Here is an 11,698-nt window from a genome sequence, read left to right as displayed (position 1 = left end):
GCGCAGGGAGCGGGCACCTGAGCGGCGATCCTCCTCCCTTGGCGCACCTGGGCTGGCCCCAGGATTAGGGCGGTGGGGCGGTGGGGCGGTGGGGCGGTGGGGGCGGGGGGAGGTGTGCGGCTTGCGTTGGTGCGCCTGGGGTAGGACGTAGCCCGTGGGGAGGCGCAAACCTGCCGAGCCCTGGGGCTCCTGCCTCCCTGCTCCGGAGCTTGGTGACGTCCTAGTACCTTCACCCTTGGGCTGGGCCTCGGGGTGGGAGAAGACGGTACAGAATGGTCTTCCTGTAAGTCTGTGGTTCCTGAAAATGTGGCGATGAAGCTCGCCTCATTTCTGCCCTCCTTTGAGGGTGAGGGATTTATTCCTTCCTAAATTGAATGTTCACTGAACTCCTAATAGGCGCGTTACTGGGAACCCAGCGATGACCACGCCAGACTAGTCCCTTCCTCACCAGACAGGAACAACCGAGAGTAGTGACGACAAAAGCATAGGACAAGAGTGATTAGAATGATTGGGGATGCGACAGAGAAGCACAGACTGAATGATCAGGGACTGAGGTTGTGGAAGTGAGAAGGTGGCTGTGATAATGAACCCTGAAGGATCAGAAGGGCTGATGGACAAACATTCCAAGCATCTGGAACAGCAAATGCAAAAGTCCTGAGGCAAGGAAGGCAACAGTGCCTTACAGGATCCAGGGCCACCTCCCACTATTCAGCCTCCCTCCTGGCATAATAATATGTAAAGAGCCTTAACTGGGTTATCAAAACAGTGTTTACCTGAACCAGTTAAAGTTTTGTGTCCATTTTTTTTTAAGGATTTTATTTTTAAGTAATCTCTACACCCAAGGTGGGACAGGAACTCAACAACCTCAAGATCAAGAGTCTTGTGCTGTACCAACTGAGCCAACAGGGGCCTTCACCAATTTTTTTTTAATTTATAAAAAATATTTTTTTGCCCACCATCTTCTTTAATCTTGCAGTGAGGTCCAAGGACTCAAGGTCAAGAGTCTCAATGTGAGGGGCGCCTGGGTGGCTCAGTCGTTAGGCGTCTGCTTTTGGCTCAGGGCGTGATCCCGGTGTTCTGGGATTGAGCCCCTCATCAGGCTCCAAGGCTGGGAGCCTGCTTCTTCCTCTCCCACTCCCCCTGCTTGTGTTCCCTCTCTCGCTGGCTGTCTCTCTCTCCGTCAAATAAATAAATAAAATCTTAAAAAAAAAAAAAAAAAGAGTCTCAATGTGAGGACAAAGATCTCTCCAGCACCCGAAACCCCCACCCCACCCCAGCCCACCCCAAGCCAGGGGTTGAGCTGGAAGACAGGACTGTGGTGAGAGCTGAGGCTGGAGAGGAGTCACAGGTCCATTCATTCATTCATTCGTTCATTCACACATCCGATCATTTGGCATATTCACTGAGCACCCACTATGAGCCAGGTATTGTTGCAAATGCTGGAGGAGATACAACAGTGAACAAAGCGAAATTCCTGCCCTATTGGGACTCATTTTGTAATATTGGGAACAGTGGGAGAACTAGCATATCTGACACCTGGAGGGGATAACTTTTTTATACTTCCTCCTCTCTACCAGAAAATTATTTTCAATAACATCATGTAAGAATCATTAATTTGGACTAACATAATATAATAAAAAAAAGAATCATTAATTTGTTCTTTAGTCTTAAAATTAACAATTGAAAATGAATAAATTTCAATTTCAAAGCCATTACTCAATTCAGTCAAATATTTCATGTGCGAATGAAAATTTTCACTTACCAAAAGAAAAAAAATAGTACAGCTCACAGTTCATTCACTATTCACTGATTCACTATTTTAAACAAAAAATTCCAAAAGAATATGTAGGATGACAGGATAGATTCTTCATCTTTACAATAATTGTGCTATCATTTTAATTTCTTTTTTTAAGATTTTATTTATTCATTTGACAGAGAGCAAGAGACAGCCAGCGAGAGAGGGAACACAGGCAGGGGGAGTGGGAGAGGAAGAAGCAGGCTCCCAGCGGAGGAGCCTGATGTGGGGCTCGATCCCAGAACACCGGGATCACACCCCGAGCCAGAGGCAGACGCTTGACGACTGAGCCACCCAGGCGCCCCTAATTTCTAATCTATTACTTAAATGCAAGAATATGTAGAATCACAGAGATTGGAGACTCAAACTGCACAAGCCCAAATGATACCAAATTGTTATGAACCTACTTTCAAAATGAACACATACAGCTGAGTCTTCATATGTCAGAGGTCAACTGTATACCTGGGAGTTCTCTATATTAACTTCCCTAGAATTTTGTGGTAAACAGACGTTGAGTAGCCCCCATGCTCATGGCTTGTGTATGCCCCTCCCCTCAAGTGTGAGCAGGACCTAGGACTTCCTTCTCATCGATAGAATATGGTAAAGGAGGTTTGTGATTACATTACATTATGTACGACTCCTTAGTGGGCTGGAGAGAGAGACTCCATTGCTGGTTTTGAAACAAATAAGCTGCCACATAGTAAGAAGACTTTTGGAAAAGGCTACATGGCAAGGAGATGGCCATTAGGGGCTGAAAGCAGCCCCTACTGACAACCAGAGAGAAACTAAAGACCTCATTCTTGCAAGGTCAAGAAGCTGGAAGCAGATCTTTCTCCCGTTGAGCCTCTGATGAGATGGCAGCCCTGGCTGACACCTGGATTATAGCTCAGTGCAGCCCTGGAGCAGAGGGCCCAGCTAAACCATGTTTGGCCTGGATCTGGAAACCATGAGATAATAAGTTTTAAGCCACAAAGTTTGTGGTAATTTATTCTGTAGCAATAGGAAACTATTACAAATACAATGTTTACTAAAGGATACAGTAATAAAAATAACTAACTGGAAGCCTATTATTAAAACTCAACAGGGGAGGGGAGCGCCTGGGTGCCTCAGTCCCTTAAGTGGCTGCCTTCAGCTTAGGTCATGATCTCGGGGTCCTGTGATTGAGCCCTGCATCAGGCTCCCTGCGCACTCTCTTTCAAATAAATAAATCTTTAAAAAAATAAAATAAATTCAACAGTAATTGCATCAATTGTTTATAAGCAGACCAACAAAAGATTTGGGATTAATTTGGAGGATTATTTTATCACTGATACTACTTAGAAATTGTCAGTGCGTGGTATAATAAAAACTGGGCCAACTTTTGGTCAGTTTTATTTATTTATATTTTAAATTCTCTACAGACAGCGCACCCCCTTTTTGCCTGTACTACTGTAAACCACTCCTATTGTGCATCACTAGTTGGAAAACAGACAATAAATAAAATGAGTAAATTCTATATTGAAAGGCAATGTTATGGATAAAACATAGAATCAGGTAAGGGCATGGGACTGACAATATGAGTGAGGTGGGGTGTTCGGACAAGACCTCACTGCGCAGGTGACATTTGAGGGAAATGAAGGAATGAGGCCTGCTCATACCACTCTCAGGAAGAGCCTCCCTGACAGAACCATTAGGGCAAAACACCATGCTTTGTAGAGGCTACTTTGAGACAACGGGCATGAGCAATGGACCGGCACAAGGGCCCACAGCGACCCCCTGGCTGAATCCACACAGCCCCAGCAGGCGACCCACCTCAAACTATCCACAGGCCCTAACTGACCAATGGGCTACTTGGAACCAGACACAGTTACCAAAGAAGGGAGAATCCCACGCGTCCCATACTTCCTCACCTTCCCGTTTTAAATACAGCCCCCCCCCTCAGTGGAGAGTCGGCTTCTCCCTCTCCCTCTGCACCCTCCTTGTGCTCTCTCTCTCTCAAATAAATAAAATTTTAAAAAATAAAGTAAAAAAATAAAATACAGCCCCCACCCACTGCCTTCTTGCAGACAGCCTTTCCCCTGCCGCCTGCCTGGCTCTCTCTTACGGTGTATTCAATAAACTTTTTCCTTTGTTCTGCCTTGGGTGAATCCTTTCACCTCCCGTGCCACTGGCCCCCACTCCACCTGATTATAGCCCCATACTCGCCCCCCTCATCCAATTGAGAGAGACACTGTAGGGTTGGCAGAGCTTTGAATGCCCCAGGACAATGGCTAGCAACGGACAGTTGTTGTTGTTGTTTTTAATATAACAGCTTTATTGGAATATAAGCCACATACCATATAATTTACCCTTTTAAAATGTACAATTCAATAGTTTTTGGTTTTGGGGTTTTTGATGGTTTTTAGTATATTAATAAAGCTATGCAACCATCGCACTACAATTTAGAAAATTGCATCATCCTCAAAAGAAATCCTGTACTTGAGCGCCTGGGGGGCTCAGTTGGTTAAGCGGCTGCGTTTGGCGCAGGTCATGATCCCAGGGTCCTGGAATCGAGTCCAGCATTGGGCTCTCTGCTCAGAAGGGAGCCTGCTTCTCCCTCTGCCTGCCACTCCCCCTGCTTGGGCTCTCCCTCCCTCCCTCTCTCCCTCTCTCTCTCTCTGGGTCAAATAAATAAAGTCTTAAAAAAAAAAAAAAAAGAAAAGAAACCCCATGCTGATCAGCAGTCACTCCCCTTCCCCCCAGTTGTCTCAGCCCCAGGCAACCACTAATCTAATTTCTGTCTATGGATTTGCCTATTCTGGACATTTCACATAACTAGAATCATACAGCGTGTGGCCTTTTGAGTCTGGCTTCTCTCACTTAGCATGTTTTCAAGGTTCATCTATGGTGTAGCATGTATCAGTACTTAATTTCTTTTTATTGCCGAGTAACAGTCCACTATATAGACGTACCACATTTTATTTATCCAGTCATCAGTTGATGTGCTGCGTTGTTTCTACCTTTCGGTTATTATGAACAATGCTGCGACGAACATTCACGTACAAGCTTTTGTGTGAACATATGCTTTCAGTTCTCCAGTATATTCCTAGGAGTAGAATTGCTGAGTCATATGGTAACTCCAAGTTTAACCTTTTGAGGAACTGCTAGACTGTTTTCCAAAGTGGCTGCACCATTTTACATTCCCAACATCAACGTATAAATGTTGTGATTTCTCCACAGCCTTGCCAACACTTGGTATTTTCCATTTAAAAGAAATTATAGCTGTCTGGGGCACCTGGCTGGCAAAGCCTGCGACTCTTGATCTGGGGGGGTTGTGAGTTCAAGCCCCACATTGGGTGTACAGCTACTATAGAAAATAAATAAACACTAAAAAAGAAATAAGAAATTATAGCCATCCTACTGGATGTGAAGTGGTATCTCCTCTTGGTTTTGATTTCCATTTTCCTGATAATTAACATGGTAAGCATCTTTTCATATGCTTATTGGCCTTTGTATATCTTTTTAATTTTTTATTTATTTAACTTTTTAAAAAGATTTTATTTATTTATTTGAGAGAGAAAGAGAGTGAGCGAGAGAGAATGCACATGAGCCAGGGGAGAAGCAGAGAAGCGGACCCCCCGCAGGGAGGTCTGATGTGGGACTTGATCCCAGAACCCTGAGATCATGACCTGAGCGGAAGACAGATGCTTAACTGACTGAGTCACCCATGTGCCCTTTATATCTTTTTTAGAGAAATGTCTATCTGGAGCCTTTGTCCATTTTTTCATTAGGTTATTTGTCTTGTTATTACTATTGAGTTCCACCACTTCTTTATTTTATTACAAGTACTTTATTGGGGGTGCCTGGGTGTCTTGGTTGGTTGGGCACCCAACTCGTGGTTTCAGCTCCAGTTGTGGTCTCGGGGTCGTGGGATTGAGCCCTTCGTGGCACTCTTCACTCAGTGTAGAGTCTGCCTGGGATTCTCTCTCTGCCTCTCTCTCTGCCTCTCCCCCCCTCAAATAAATAAATAGGGGTACGTGGGTGGCTCAGTCGGTAAAGCATCTGCCTTCAGCTGGGCTCAAATCCCACATCCGGCTCCTTGCTTCTCCCTCTCCCTCTCCCCTTGCTCATGTGCACTCTCTCTCTCACTCTCTCTCTCTCAAATAAATAAAATAAAATAAAAATCTAACCCCCCAAAACAAGTACCTTATCAGATATATGATTTGCAACTCTTTCCCCATTCTGTGGGTTCTCTCTTCACTTTCTTGATGATGTCCTTTGAAACACAAAACTTTTTTTTTTTTGAAGTAAGCTCTATGCCCAACGTGGGGCTTGAACTCACGACCCCAAGATCAAGAGTTGCAAGCTCCACAGACTGAGACAGCCAGATGCCCCTGAAACACAAAACTTTTTAATTTTGAAGTCCAATTTATCTATTTTTTCTCTTGTTGATTCTGCTTTTGGTGTCATATGTAAGAAACCATTGCCTACTTACGGATAGTTTTAAGCAGGGATCGGACATGGCCAAATTTAAGTTTTAAAGTATCATTCTTGTTGCTTGTAATTAGAAGTGGAAAGACTGGTGAGGTAAGGGACTTCTGTGATCACCCTTGCTAAAATTGCAACCCCTCCCTCCCTCACTTCATTTCTCCTTTCTGCTTCATATTTCTCCATAGAACTTATCATATTCTAATAAGCTGTATAATAGTGCTTACTATTATTGACTGTCTCCAGCACAAGAATGTCGACTCCCTGAGGACTGGGCTTGTCTGTTCGCTGTTCTATCTCTAGTGCCTAGAACAGTGCCTGGTGTGTGTGTGTGTGTATGCGATATGTATATATATGTGTATATATATGTGATATATATGTGTGTGTGTGTATATATATATATATATATATATATAATATGTATATGCGTCATTGATATTTTCAGAAAGCTGAAAGGATTGAAGAGAGCAGGTGCCTTCTCCCCCTGCACAGGTCACTAAGAAACGCATTGGGAAGGAAGTCAGGCAGGAGGGGCCTGGTAATAACCAGAGGCAGAGAGGACCGTCTGGATGCTACCCTGCTTGAGGAGTCTGATATAAGAGAGAGGCTAACAGATGTCGTGATGTCAAACGAATACATATTTGTTGAATAGAGTGAGTGAATAGATGAAAAAGGCTACGTGGATGAGTGAATAAATGAAAGAACGAACAAATGACGTACTGTGAGTACTCCGGCTGGATCTTCTCTTGCAGAGAAAGGTGGCACGGGGGCTCCTGCACTGTCCCTTACAGCCGCCAGGGGGCGCAGACAGGCCCGGTCCCCAAGAGCCTGTCCCGGGACCCCGCCCCCCGGGATCCAGGCCCCGGGAGCCCCAGCCGCCCGGCCCCGGCCTGGGACTCCCGGACAGCGAGCAGACCTGGACTGGGCCCCGCTGCGGGCTTTAGGCGGTGCAGCGACGAGTCCCTGCGCTGCTGGCGGGGAAACTGAGGCCCGGGCGCCTGGGGCGGAGTTGGCCCCGAGGCGAGCCCGAGCCCCCGCCCCCGGCCGGCCCCGCCCCGGCCCGTAAGAGGCCCCCTGGGCTCCCGGCAAAGCAGCACAGCGCGACGCGGGGGCCGGGGCCGGGACCGCGATGGCAGCTCAGCGGCTGGGCAAGCGGGTGCTGAGCAAGCTGCAGTCTCCGTCTCGGGCTCGCGGCCCGGGGGGCAGCCCCGGGGGGCTACAGAAACGACACGCGCGTGTCACCGTCAAGTACGACCGGCGGGAGCTGCAGCGGCGGCTGGACGTGGAGAAGTGGATCGACGGGCGCCTGGAGGAGCTGTACCGCGGCAGGGTGAGGCAGGGAGGGGAACGGGGGAGAAAGGGGGGGTCTCGGACCGACAAACCCCGGGCCCGGACACCCTGCGCCCTTGGGGTCTCTGGTGCTTGTGCTGGCCTCAGTCACCCAAGAGAACGTGCGCCCCGGGACCAGGCATTCGTGGGACTCATTGGCCCTTGCCGACTCCCCTCCATGGCTCTCCGCTTGTGGACCCAGACACACACTTGGGTCTCCCGAGATGGTTGTGCATACCGGTTGGGCATATGGGGGGCTCGGAGGCACAACTGGGAAGCCTGAGCGGCCGTATCTGGACAGAGGTTGGGGGAGGGGCATGTCTTAAAGCCAAACTTAGATACGGTGAAGTGACCGGGAAGATAGTGAGACCCAGAGACGCACAGCAAAGGAAGCAACAGCATTCCCAGATGTGCACAGCGACTGGCCAGAGCCACTGCGACACAGGCTGTGGTCACCTACACATCAGCAGCCCCAGACACAATAGCTCAGGCCACAGCCCTATGCAGACACCCGGCACAAGGCACCCACACAAAAGGACTCCGGTTGCAACTCCTCAGAGACACGCAGTGGAGCAAGGCACACACCGCGCGAGCTGCAACTCCCCTGGGACACGGAATGATTCAGTAACAGCCGTCCGTTGCCTCCTAAAAGCAAAAGCAAGAACCACATGCAAACACAATGACAGACGCTACCCCTGCTCACAGAAAACAGCAGAAATGCTAGCTATACGCAGACAGCAAGCCGCACGAGCCGTAGGGACACACAGGCCTCACGTGGCAGAGACTGCAGCTGTCTGTGGGCACACAGGGCGTGAGCACAGCCTCGCGTGGGGACGCAGAGGCCACGGACACACATTTCACACCTTCCGCTTGAGTCTTCTTGAAGTCACACTGCACCACACACGAAACACAATCCAGGGATGTGGTGGTGGTGTCAGCGGACGGACAGGATGCACGAATGTTCCTGGGCACAGCTCGAAGGTGACAGAAGGCAGGGCCCCTCACGGCGACGCACACGGGGAGGCTCCTATAGGTGGACGGAGAAGTCCAGTAGCCATTGGTAGATGGCATCCTCTAAGGTCGTCCTCCGCTGGTGGGCATTACAGCTGCCATGACACATGACAGTGGGACAGACACAGCTAAACCAGAGCCACACGCCTCGCAGTCCCCCGACTGTAGGCCACCGTGCCATCCACGCCCATGACGCCCCATACCTCTGCACTCTCATGCCGGCCCTGGCCCCTTGGCCTGGGCCTCTGGCTCACACACAGAGCCTCACACAGGCATGTGATCCACTTAGAGACTATCCATGCCTTTGCTGAACCCCCTTCTCTGCGCCCAAAGCTGAGACCACCCAGCCCTGAGGCCCACAGTGAAGTCAGAAAGGACTTTGGGTGGGGGAGGAAAAAAAATCTGTAACCTCAGGGACCTCTTGCTTTGACAGCTGGATTTTGTCCCCCGCAGGGATAGTGAGCCAGCCTGCCTTTGGCTTTTTGCCCCAACAGGCTATACACGGAATCCCCCTCTGGGCCACGCAAAGTTGGGCTCCTGGCTCATGCCACCCACCCACTCCCGGGGGTGTTGGTGGTCATCTCTCTGGATGACCAGGGTGCACTCTTGGCCCTGGGGGCGGGCCTGAGCCCTACCCTCCCTTCCGGTCCTCCTAGGCAAGGGGCCTCCACCAGCAGGCTCTAGCCGGCCTGCACCCTTCCCCCACACCTAGTGCTTAGACTTTTCCTTGAAAGGGCAGAGCCAGCCCCTCTCCTGAATCTCAGAATCTGACATTCCAAGACTCGACCAGGCCTGTTTCCCTCTATGGGAACTGGGGCCAAGGAGAGAGACCTGTGCCAGCCCCAAGGCTCTCTGGGCTTTGGGGCCCCTCCAGCATCTGAGCTGGTACAAGCCCCTGGGCCTCTGTCAACCCATCTGTCACCCCTCCCCCCAACACCCAGATGTCCCGCCTTGGCGGTGCTGTCCCTGACTGCCACATTGTTGCTCCAGAACCCGCCAGCTGGGCCCTGGCGCTGGTGGGGCTTCTCCAGAGGCCTGGACAAAGGCGAGGGAGGGACAGGCAAGGGACCCTGACCACCCCTCCCTCCCTGCCTTAGGAGGCAGACATGCCTGATGAGGTCAACATTGACGAATTGTTGGAATTAGAGAGTGAAGAGGACAGAAGCCGGAAAATCCAGGTAGGTGAAAGGGAAAGCTGCCCTCCCCCCACCTTGCACCTTCCTAAAAATCACAATAGTCAACATGTTGATTGAGCACTTACTATGTGCCAGGCACTGTTTCACTTGCTTTCCACTTAACTCATTTAATCCTCACAAATCCTATGAAGGGTTTATGCTCTCCACCTTCCAGATGAGGAAAATGATTTAATCACTCTCCCTGGGTCACAGCTCAGAAGGAGCAGCTCTGGGAGTCAAAGCCAGGCAGGCTGACTGCCTGTGTCCTTGCTGTTAGGGCCTATGGACTCCCAGAGGCAGGAAATGCTGAGTGACCTTCTGGCCCTCTCTGGACTTAGAGCTGATCCTGGTGCTGAGTTTCTTGACTCAACCCTCCCCCCAGTTGCTCTGTAAGACCCTCGGGCTATGTTCTTCCCTGGTGATCAGATGGGAAGTCCACCCTGGAGACTGACTTCTTTTTGTCTTGTTGCCTTGGGGCTTTGTTGGGAAAGAGAAGGGGCTGGAGGGGCCTAGGGGCTAGTTGTTTACTAGTTTCTTTTTTTGCGGCGGGGGCGGGGGGTTTAGGGACTCCTGAAGTCGTGCAGGAACCCCACGGAGGTGAGTTTTTCCTCTCTGCTCTGGGCCCCTGCATCCTGGTGGAGAAGGGGGTCCCTGGGGAGGAGGGAAGAAGCTGCCTGGCCCAGGGACGGCAGAAGGAACTCTGGGGGAGCCCTCTGAGTTTCTCAGCCCCTTTCTTGTCTCCAGTGGTGTCTTTGTCTTCCTCACCCTAGCTCTTCTCTCCCCATCTGCCACTAGGGCCCGTCACCTCCTCCCACTGAGACGCTCCCCATCTGTGTCCGGCTTCTGCTGGTCCCTCTGCTGTCCTCCCCTTTGGGCGGCCCTTCCTGGGGCTCAGCCTCTCCCCGGCTCTCCCCCCTTCGGCTGCTTCTGCCACCCTGGGATTCCCTTCCCCACCTCTGCCCCCCCCATCCCTCTAGGCCCTGAAGCCCAGTGGCCCAACCCCTCCCACTTCCTTCCCTGCTTTAAAAGGGAAAAATATTCATGTTTCTCCAACCAGCTCTGGGCTGCCTGAGGGACAAACGTCATTGTGTGTCTGTCTGCCCCTGGAGCTAAGGCCTCTTTCCCTGGGGACCATCCTTGCGATCTCCTGGCCTGAGAAACATCTTGTTGTCTCTCTGTGGTTGTTTCTTTCTCTGTCCTTTTGTCTCTCCCTCTCCATCTGTCTCTGTGCCTCTGTCTTGGCCCCCTCCCTGTCTGTGGCTCTATCTCTCCCTGTGTCTCTGTTTCTTTCTCTCCTTCTCTCCGTCTCTCTCCCTGTCTTTCTCTGTCTGTCCCACCACCCTCTTTCCCCATCTCTGTCTTTTGATCCCCCTCCCTAACTGCCTCCAGGCCCTCTCACTGCCCAGAGGGGAGGCGGGAGCAGTAGGGGCCCAGGTCAGAGGGGTTGGGCTGGGCAGGGGGCAGCCCCGCCCCTCCCCATGTTCTCAGGACCCCTGCCCCGTCCTCAGGACTTCGTCCAGGAGCTGCTGGGGAAGCTACGAGGCCTCCACAAGCAGCCCGGCCTCCGCCCGCCCAGCCCCTCCGGGAACCGCAGCCTGAGCCCCATCCAGGACTCAGCCCGGACTGCACCACCCTGACCTTGCCTCCGTGGCCCCCTCCCTTCTCCCCTACCCTCCACACCGTCCTGGTTTGTTTGTAAGTTGTATGTAATGGTTCTGTAACAACACGGTGTGCCTGTCTTTCCTCTCCCTGATTACCGTGGACTTTCCCGAGCTCCCCACACACACCTCCCTCTGTCCTGCTGCATCTCCCCTGCTCCCGGCACCCGCAGCTGGCCCGACAGATGGAGAATCACTCCTCAGCCAGAGAGCATGAGAACAGGCTCTGCTGGCCTTGCTCCCCCCCACCCCTCCCGGGACTCATCTTGTCCTCACTTCCCCCT

The 11,698-nt window shown here is 51.1% G+C and overlaps 1 protein-coding gene across 2 annotated transcripts; it reads left to right on the top strand.

The window, feature by feature from the left end:
• Nucleotides 1-7,157: 7,157 nt before the first annotated feature.
• Nucleotides 7,158-11,495, top strand: PPP1R14A (protein phosphatase 1 regulatory inhibitor subunit 14A). 2 transcript variants are annotated; one of them, XM_008688737.2, is made up of 4 exons: nucleotides 7,179-7,571; nucleotides 9,679-9,759; nucleotides 10,321-10,353; nucleotides 11,265-11,495. In XM_008688737.2, the coding sequence occupies exons 1-4, from the start codon at nucleotides 7,371-7,373 to the stop codon at nucleotides 11,391-11,393; spliced, it is 444 nt and encodes a 147-aa protein (XP_008686959.2). In that variant the 5' UTR covers nucleotides 7,179-7,370; the 3' UTR covers nucleotides 11,394-11,495. The 2 variants fall into 2 exon arrangements, with proteins under 2 accessions (XP_040489846.1, XP_008686959.2); XM_040633912.1 differs by lacking the exon at nucleotides 10,321-10,353 and having other exon boundaries at nucleotides 7,158-7,571.
• The last annotated feature ends 203 nt before the right edge of the window (nucleotides 11,496-11,698 follow it).

The sequence above is a fragment of the Ursus maritimus genome, unplaced genomic scaffold (genome assembly GCF_017311325.1).
Source record: "Ursus maritimus isolate PB19 unplaced genomic scaffold, ASM1731132v1 scaffold_19, whole genome shotgun sequence".
NCBI lineage: Eukaryota > Metazoa > Chordata > Mammalia > Carnivora > Ursidae > Ursus > Ursus maritimus.
The sequence above is the reverse complement of the archived record's forward strand: the minus strand, read 5'-3'. Positions and strand labels throughout refer to the sequence as shown.

Coding starts and splice junctions, on each gene's coding strand:
- PPP1R14A (XM_008688737.2), top strand. CDS start 7,371: ATGGCAGCTCAGCGGCTGGGCAAGCGGGTGCTGAGCAAGCTGCAGTCT. Junction 7,572..9,678: donor AGGAGCTGTACCGCGGCAGG/GTGAGGCAGGGA, acceptor TCCCTGCCTTAG/GAGGCAGACATGCCTGATGA. Junction 9,760..10,320: donor ACAGAAGCCGGAAAATCCAG/GTAGGTGAAAGG, acceptor CGGGGGGTTTAG/GGACTCCTGAAGTCGTGCAG.